Raw genomic sequence first — 9848 nt, forward strand, 5'->3', positions numbered from 1 at the left:
CACCACCACCAACTCCGCCGACACCACCACCGTTGCCACCACCATCGCCACCGCCACCACCATTTTCGTCGCCGGAGCTACGACCGTCGCCATTGTAGTTTTTTTTTTTTTTTTTGGGTTTAAAAAGTATTCACTTTTTTGTGATAGAAGTGTTTTTATTATTTCTATTTCATTTCTACAATTTTTTAGACACCAAACAATAAAAATTAATAAATGATTTCATTCCTATAGGTTAACCAAACAAGAAAAATGAATGGTAATGATCAATTTTATTCCCTTGTCCATTTCATTCCTTCTTCTATTCCATTCTTCCTTCATTCCATTACCTCCAACCAAACATACCCTTAGTGATTAGTTGCAAACGGGTGAATAAGGCAAAATTACAAAAATAACATGTTTAGCCCAGAAATTTTTGAAAAGGCTAACAAATATTCCTAAACTATTATAGACGTAACAAATCATATGTTAACATATAACATTCTTGGGCATCACTAGGCACCAACTTAGGCCTGACACTTTTCCACTCAAAATTGGCTTTGCAACACCATATAATGGCATCTGTCCCAGCTTGTCTATAGTGGGTGCTAGGATGAAAATAAGCAGGCTAAGACGGTTTCTTATCTGCCACGACTCTAGCGGTGTCTAACAGGGCCTCCCATTTTGCCAAGGAAGGTGTCTAGCGTATCCTATTGGGCACCTCTTGAGCCATGGCACACAAGACATCGTCTTACCCTGTTGATTCACGTTTAGTCATCTCTATAACCGAGCTGAAACACTTATTATGATAATGAAGGTATCAAGTCATTTTAAATAAAAAAAACAAAGAAAAGAAAGTTGTTGGGCCTCCTTGCTGCCTAGTAATGCCAAACGAGTTATGTATTGAAATTCTATTGGTAATGCATGTTTTGATATTTAGAATAAACTAGTAAATGGCCTGCGCGTTGCGGCGAGAGTGTTGATGCACGTTAAGCAGCGCATCGCAATGGGATGTTAATAAACATAAAGTTACTAAAGCTTAATTGTGTGCGTGTTACGACGGCTATGGTGCTAATGAATCTTATATCGAAATGTAGATAAAAAATTTTTGACCTGCTAAATGTTACAGTACTCCACACAAATTGAACCCTTTAATAACTTAACCACTCTACCACTCCCCAAAGTACTGAGAAACATAGATAGAAATAAGAATGTATTTATACAAAATTAAGTTTTTGTGAAGAAAACATATAAATATTTCATAAATGACCAATGTGTTTTGGTCGTACATTACATGAGATTGGTATTGAATAAAATTGATATCAAAGCGTGTAAGCGTGTGTATAAACATTGTTGTTTGTATTTAAAATTTAGCGTAACATTACGTTATGAAAAAAAGTAAAAATATATTGTATATGGCCCTAATCGGTTTTGAATGAAACTTATACTGAAACTCGTTTGTATTTGAAATTTAAAGTAAAACTGTATTGTGAAAAAAAGTTAAATATATATTATATGTGAGCCAGACGGTTTCGAATTAAACTTATTATGAAACTTAAATATTAATAAGCATGTCGCAATTCGAAACTTGAAAAAACACAATATTTTTAAAAGTTGAATTTATTAAATTTTAGTTATAGAAATAAAAAACATGAAAATAAATTATTGAATTTATGTTGCAAAGGAATTGAATATGTCCATGTGTCTAACTAAAAATTAAACAAACATAAAATAATAAAAACCCAAAGTTAAAAATAATTAACTTTTAACTACCTAGAATACATGTATAAAAGTAATTGGCTCCATTCATGAATAATGTATTTTATGAGTAAACTACCATAAGGTTTAATATATATATATATATATATATATATATATATATATATATAAAATTTTGAGTCAGACATGACAATTTTGCTAATCATCCAATAAATAATGATACATATCATAAGGATGGGAGGGGGGGGAGGAAATTACCAACCAAATATGAGATAGTGTCACCTATTTTTATCCAAAATGAAGGGGACGCTAACTAAAAAAAATCCTCAGTTACTTTAGCTGTTCGGCTTCCTCTTTGGCTTCACGAACCCAAATTTGCTATCTGATTTCACTACCAGAAGCGCATGGGGTCGCGTTCACAAAGTACCCATAATACCCGACAGAGTTTTGTGAAGGTGCCCTTAGCACCCAAAAAATTTTGGATGGGCTCTAAACTAATGTATATGATCAAGTCGTACGAAGTTACATAAATCCATTTCTTCTTTTTAATAATAACAAATTTTTTAAACCTAAAATTTCATTTTACTTTACATTTGCAAGGATTTAAACTCACTAACCTATACTATGTTGTTTGGGAAATGGCTGCATTACAAAACAAAATGAGGGACTTATCATGGCGTTAAAGTATACCAAAGCCTATTTTCTAACAAAGTGGTGGCGGTATTTCAAAACAGAAAAGTGTAGTGTTTGAAGAAGGGTAATTTGGATAGTTCACACAAATCTAAATCTTGGTACTCAACCCCACTAAAATCAATAGCTTGAGTATATGGCAAATTGAGTTGTCTTTGACCCATTTAAACATGAATGTTTAGGAGATGGCAGAGATACACGGTTTTGGCATGATTGTTCAATCAGGTCGAACCCATTATGCAAGCATTTCCCTAATTTCTTTGAATTTGAAACTAATTATTGTTGCAAGAAACAGTGTTGCAAGTTCCGACACTAGGTCCCAATGGTGCTAGAAATAGAGATGACAAGCAAGTCCAAGGAAACGAGGAAAAGAAGAAATTTGTATGAGACATGATGGGGTATTTATCATGCTCGGAGTATAGGTGTTTAACCACAAGAATATTTCCTTTCCAACACCGTTAAAGAAATAAAAACCTTATATTCTTATAATGTATGTTGGCGAAAGATAGATAGAGTTTGGACTTTGGATTGAAGCAATTGTGTGTGTGTGTGTGTTTTATTCAATCTGGTTAGTTTTGATTCTCATTGTTAGTCATTTCCATGTATTGTTTCCATTATGGTTGTTATTTTTAGCTTCCTAGCTTCTTGCTAGTGTCTTTTTGCTTTTTATAAAATCCAGTTATAAAATAATGTATTAATTAAACCAAACCTATATATATCTTTTATCAAATAAATAACATGAATCGAACAATAATTTATCTTTCGCTTTCGACCTATATTCCATGAACCTATCTAGAGTTGTCAGGTAGTTTTTCAACCAAATATTTGTTGACTTAAGGCATAAAGCTATTATCTGAATATTTGTTGTCATGAGACATAAAGCTATAATCATTAAGTTGATTGCACTACCAAAACACACCGTTTTGTGTTATTCATCTATATTTTGTGTAATTATATCGACATTTGACCAAAAACGAAAAAGACTGCTTTTTTAAAATGATTATTTAATTAATAATTGAACATTAAGTAATAATACGATTTAAGAAATTTTGTAACTGTAAAATAGAAAAGATGTTACCTCATACTTCATAATCATAGAATCATGTAATATATTTTGAACATGACATTATTTTTAAAATGTATTAGGCTATTTGTGGTGAAGGGCTACAAATTGTAGATGATGTTTGGCATGTAGCGCCCATTTAACAAATGAGGGATTTTTGTTTTAGAGGTGTTGTAGCCCAACACACACACACATATATATATATGTATATATATTACACACACATAATATAATAATAAACATAAAACACACCTAGATGATAAAAATCCATCCCCCCTGTCGTCCCACATATCGTCAAAGGGGGGGGGGGGGTGTTGTCGCTTGAATGTCGCCCAAATCTTGTGATATTCTGCCCCAGCACAGATACCCTTAGCAATGAAACTTGTTACGAAGGAGGCAATGTAAGTTTGTCGACTCCTATGTCTTCCTTTACTACTTTGTCGTCAGTAAAATAAAAAAGATATAATCCACAAGATGAATTGGTGTGTTTGTTTGTTTGCCATTTCTATGGCTTAAAGTAAGGTGTTTACGATTCTATTTTATAAGTTGAATCAGTAAGTACAACTTTTAGAAAAAAAAAGCAAAACAAACCAAACCAAACTGGTCGGGTTTGGTTGGGCCGGCCATACCTACTAGCACAGTTTGGTTTTTACAGTTTGCTGGTCTAGGTTTTTTTTTATTATTATATAATTATATTTCTAAAAATTCGGTATATTGATAGGTTAAAAAAGGAGTGGTTTTTTACATTTTGAGTACTAAAAACTTTTGTCAAAAAAAGTGTGGACAAAAAGGATAATTCTACAAAATTAGTTTTATTCGAAACGCATGAATACTAAGTTGAAAATACGTATAAAAATACTTATATCTATGATAATTATAATCCCAATAGTGAAAAAAAGTTATTTTATTCATATTAACATTTTCTAGATTAACATATTACTTTTTATTATTTTTTGAATATTTTGCCGGTTGCAAACCGTAAAACCAAACTGTTTATCTCTTAACCCAACCGAATTGATTGATTTAGCTCATTTTGAACAGTTTTGACAATTTTATTATTTTTTTAGCAACCCTACTCTAAATACCAATTAGACCATATTTAGTGGAAAACCACTCAAAACACCCCCACTTCACTTCTCTACAACCGGTTTTCCTCCTTGGCCCCACCTTCCTCTTCATCAAGCGTTGTGTACAAAACGCTGGATGGATTTTTAAAGGCCAAAATGCCCCCAAAAGGCAAACGCCCCGGGATGGAATGCAGGCTTGTAGAGGAAAAATTCTCAGGCGTCAGGGGGACGTGACTGGTCGACGTGGCAGTGATTTTGCAAGTTTCTGTCATAATCCGATGCTATGCAGATGAGGGCGGAAAGGGAAAAAGGATGGCCATTATGGTAAGCTGGCTGTTGCTTTCTGACGTGAAACACCATCACGCCCGCCGACGCTATCGACAACTAACAACCTTATAGATAATTAATTAATTAATTAATTAATTAATTAATAATTAAGCTTGTTAGATTTGGGTGAATTTTTAAAGGCCAAAATGCCCCAAACGTCTCGGGATGGAATGTAGGCTATCAAATCATTGTTATAGTCTTAGGCTATTTATTGCGGAGGAAAAGGTCTCAGGCGCCATGAGGACGTAGTCGGTTGACGTGGCGGTAATTTTGCAGGTTTCTGACGTTATCTGACGCTATACGAATAGGGACAGAAGGGGAAAAGGGATGACCATTATGGTAAGTTGGTTGTTGCTTTCTGACATGGAGCACCATAACGCCGACCGACGCTATCGACAACTAACAACCTTACAAATAATTAATTAATTAGTTAATAATTATACTTGTTAGATCACCTTTTATGTTTGAGTGAACAACAATAACTTATCCAAAACAAAATAAAAAAAAGGTACAAGTGTTAATGCACAAGGTACAAGTTAATGTTGAAAAAAAACTGGTACCCTAGATTGGAGGAGCATGTTCAGGGTGTTGTGTTGTTCCATAAATACCCCTCCACCTGCACCCGGTTCAATTTCCAACAATAACGACGAAAAACACTCCCAAATGCCACTGACTCACTGAGTCACTCACTCACAACAAACAAACAACACGATCTTTATCTCTCTCTCTCTTTGCTTCCATTACCAACGGTTACTTATAATCATGGGAAGATCCACTCCTTCTTGCTTCAAGATCATTGCTTGTGGCGGTGGCAGCAATGAATCTGTTGATCGTGATGAGATTGATGCGTCGTCTGAGGTAAAAATGCGGTTCATTTGTCTTGGGTTTTGTGGGTTTCATGTGAAATTGATTGGTTTCCTTTGTGGGTTTTGTGTGAGATCTAATTTCTGATGTGGGTTTTGTTTCTAATTTGAAATTGATTTGATGGAAATTGATTCGTATATGTGATTAATTTGAGTTGGGTTTTATGGGTTTGATGTGAAATTGATTAGTTTCCTTTGTTGGTTTTGTGTGAGATCTAATTTCTGATGTGGGTTTTGTTTTTAATTTGAAATTGGGTCAAATTGGTAGTGTATTTGATGGAAATTGATTCGTCTGAAGTATAAATGCGATTAATTTGTGATGGGTTTTGTGTGATTTGATGAAAAATCAATTCTTTTGTTTGTGGGTTTTGTGTGAGGATCTAATTTCTGATGTGGGTTTTGTTTGTGATTTGATATTAAGTTAATTTGGTAGTGTATTTGATGGAAATTAGGTTAAAATTGATTGTATTTGATTGGAATTTGAGTTTTGGATATTTAGGAAAGTGTTAATGAAATAGATCTAATTGATTTTTTGGAATTTGGGGAATGTGTGATTTGAGTGTGATTAATATTAGAAAATCTGGATCTAAATTTGTTAAATTATAGAGTTAATTGGGTTGAAGTTAACTTAAATTAAGGAAATTTAATGTTTTTATTTTAATTTGATGATTCGGATAATGCTGGGAACACGAATCTACCGTTGAGGATTTGAGATCGCGAGTCATGTTTTTTTTTAAGAACGGCGACTTTCTTGTATTTATGCTACCGCACTCTCCAAATTTGGAGAGCCCCGATGCCCCATTCTGGCCAGACTATGTTGTCTTACCTGGACTCTTATCACGAGTCATGTTTGATGCTAAACTGGATCTAATTAGGTGTTTTTATTTTTTATTTTTTTGGAAAGTGTTAATGTAATTTTAATTTGTGAACTATTTTGATTGAATTTATGCCAGAATAAGAGTCCGGATAAGCGAGGATGGAGTTTCAGGAAACGATCAGCGAGGCATCGAGTGTTGAGTAACACAGTAGTTGCTGATAAACTAACTTCTTCGGAGGATAAACCGATCTCTGAACCGATTACTATCAATTCTGATAAACTAACTTCTTCAGAGACTAAACTGATCTCTGAACCGATTAGTATCAGCTCTGATAAACTAACTTCTTCTGAGAATAAACCGATATCTGAACCGATAACTATCAGTTCTGATAAACTAACTTCTTCTGAGAATAAACCGATATCTATCAGTTCTGAACAACAAGTTAATAACATATCTGAAAAAACTTCTGACAGTATATGGACAGAAGAGATACCAGATTCAGTTACCAAAAATGCTGCGGTTTCGGCTGTGGCTATCGAATCTGCATGTGAAGAAGATGATATTAAATCTGAACCTGTTCCTGATGGATCTGATTCCGAATCAGCTGTTCTTGTGATCCAAGCTGCTGCTAGAAGATTCTTGGTATGCATTTATTATTTTGTTTATGTATTTATTTTATTTATTTGTTTAGTGTTTTTTAATCTTAAATTTTGTTTAATCGAAGGCTGAGAGACAAATGATTAAACATAAGAATGTGATCAAACTGCAAGCTGCGGTTAGAGGTCATTTGGTCAGAAATCATGCTGTTGGAACCTTACGTTGTGTTCAAGCCATTGTTAAAATGCAAGCTCTTGTTCGTGCGCGTAAGGTAAAAAAAATAAAAATTATGAAGGGAAAAAAACATTTTAAAAATATATCTTTCCTTTTTCGTATTATATGTTATGAAACATTGAACTAAGCCAAAACGGGTCGTTTTCAAAATTATTAATGTAAACTTTTATGTTGTTTCAGGGAGTGCAAAATGCGGGAGTTAATTCAAATCCAACGTATGTTTCCATTGAGAAGCTATTAAGTAATAGACTCGCTCGTCAGGTAAATACGAATACAATCATTTACTGATTTTCTTTATGTACAAATTATAATTTAATAAATGGTAAAGTAATAAATTATTTTTATTTTTGTTGGTTATAGCTACTGGAATCTACACCAAAAGGGAAACAAATAAACATCAAATGCGAGCCGTTAAAATCTGATTCAGCTTGGAATTGGTTAGAGAGGTGGATGTCTGTCTCTTCTCCCGACCTTTTGGAGTCGCATGTAGCGGAACATGATAATGGCAAAGTCATAAATAACGCTGAACATGAGGTCAAGACTGTAGTCACCACTGATGTTGCGGAACTTATTGTGCCAGTTGAAAAAAACGAGAACTTGATTCACATTAACGAAAGTTCCAATGAAGAAACCCGTGAAGAGAAAAAACATGTAACCGAATCAATGGATTTGAAAACCGTACCTCGGATTGAGGTAAATGCAATTCCTGAACCGATTCTCGAGAATATTGTATCAGAAACGAAACCCGAACCGATTAATGAAAATCCCGTATCAGAAACGAAACCCGAACTGGTTCATGAAAATTCCGGATCAGAAACGAAACCCGATCCTATTTTCGAGAATCCCGTTTCAGAAACCAAACCCAAAGCGATTTCCGAGAAACTTGTGTCTGAGCCCGAGCCGAAACGAACCGCAAAACGTGTAGCAACCGACCAATCAGATTCAGAGGGAAGAAAGTCGATTTTTGGATCAAGAAAAGCAAGTAATCCAGCATTTATTGCAGCTCAGTCAAGATTTGAAGAGTTGACTTCTTTGACCAAACTGTTAAAACCAACCAACTCTTTTAATCAAGACGACGTCGCAGGCTCTTCTGGCCCTTTGAAATCAGCCAATTCCGTTAAACAAGCTGACGTGGCGGGCTCGGTTGTAGATATCGATTCTTCTGCACCTGAAAATGTAACCTCGGTTCCGGATGTTGAGCCGGATGAGCACACGGTTACCCATGGTTCGATAACAGTTCAGAATGGTGGCTCCGAATGTGGAACTGAGTTATCAATCACATCCACACTCGACTCACCCGATCATATTGAGGTTGAAAACAAGAAAACCGAGGAACCAAAAGTTTCAAATGAAGCAGTTGATGATTATAATAATAATATTAATAATAGCAACATAGACATTGGTATGCCTGAAAAACAAGTTGACCAAAAGGTCAACGACGCTGACATCAAACCCGAGCCCGAGCCCGAGCCAGAGTCGAGCCACCATGAACCAGGTCCACAAATATCTACACCGGGATCTCCAACGACCCACATAACGATCCCTGAATCACAAGGAACTCCATCGAGCCAGGTGTCAACAAACACAAAGAAGTCAAAAACTGACAAAAAGTCAACAAGTCAAAAGCGAAAGTCCTGGTCAACTAGTAAGAAGTCAAGTGCTGACTCTGGTCCAAGAACTAGTCTTGAGCAGTTGCCTAAAGACCCGAAACCCGGGAAACGAAGAAACTCTTTCGGGTCACCTAAACCCGACAACAGTGATCAAGAACCGTCGGTCCCGAGTTACATGCAAGCAACTGAATCCGCAAGAGCAAAAGCGATTGCTAATGTTTCACCAGCATTGAGTCCGGATGTGCATGATAAGGAAACTTATTTGAAAAAGAGACACTCGTTACCAGGTGCGGTTAACGGTCGACAAGGCTCGCCGCGCATTCAGAGGTCAATGTCTCAGGCTTTACAAGCAACAAAAGGAAATGCCAATCAAGGTAATATATAAACTTATGATATTACTATTATTCTTTTATCAGAATATTATTTTAAGTTTTTTATTTTGGTTGTGACAGAGAGGAAATGGCAGAGGTAAAGATGTAAAGAGATGGAGGTAATATGTTATGGTTATATCATATGGGTGTGTTTTCTTTAGTTATTTTTTTTTTAATATTTGGATTGTTTGTTATCAAGTTCTTGAAACAATGGTCTGCTTGTGTGTATTTGTTTGAAACAGGGTTTGGTAATTTTTTTTTTTTTTGGTTTAAACATTATATATATGAGATATTAAGGATTTCAGTTTTTTTTTCCCAAATATGCTCTAGATAAAATTAGTCCTTAATTATATAGGGGTGATTAAAAGTGAATACGAACAGCTTATTTGCACCAATTTAGCACAACAAAAGTTAAGTCCTTTATGATTTTGTTAATAAAAGGAACATTTTGAACTGTTTCGTCACAATGCTGGATGAATGAAGTGGAGAATGATTGTGTATTGAAACGTTTAA

At 35.0% G+C, this 9848-nt stretch overlaps 1 protein-coding gene across 1 annotated transcript; it reads left to right on the plus strand.

The window, feature by feature from the left end:
• The first annotated feature begins 5468 nt into the window (after window positions 1-5468).
• On the plus strand, window positions 5469-9618 carry LOC143596963 (protein IQ-DOMAIN 32-like). Its single transcript, XM_077075603.1, has 6 exons — window positions 5469-5700; window positions 6659-7165; window positions 7248-7391; window positions 7535-7615; window positions 7715-9338; window positions 9417-9618. The coding sequence occupies exons 1-6, from the start codon at window positions 5605-5607 to the stop codon at window positions 9434-9436; spliced, it is 2472 nt and encodes an 823-aa protein (XP_076931718.1). The 5' UTR covers window positions 5469-5604; the 3' UTR covers window positions 9437-9618.
• The last annotated feature ends 230 nt before the right edge of the window (window positions 9619-9848 follow it).

This window comes from Bidens hawaiensis, unplaced genomic scaffold (assembly GCF_021521415.1).
Source record: "Bidens hawaiensis isolate Kalapana, Puna unplaced genomic scaffold, B.hawaiensis_p1.1 tig00047422_1, whole genome shotgun sequence".
NCBI classification, from domain to species: Eukaryota; Viridiplantae; Streptophyta; class Magnoliopsida; order Asterales; family Asteraceae; genus Bidens; species Bidens hawaiensis.

Excerpts from the sequence above, each read along its gene's own strand:
- LOC143596963 (XM_077075603.1), top strand. The coding sequence starts at position 5,605 with ATGGGAAGATCCACTCCTTCTTGCTTCAAGATCATTGCTTGTGGCGGT. Across the intron at positions 7,166-7,247 it reads CTGCTGCTAGAAGATTCTTG|GCTGAGAGACAAATGATTAA; the intron begins GTATGCATTTAT and ends GTTTAATCGAAG. Across the intron at positions 9,339-9,416 it reads AAAAGGAAATGCCAATCAAG|AGAGGAAATGGCAGAGGTAA; the intron begins GTAATATATAAA and ends TGGTTGTGACAG.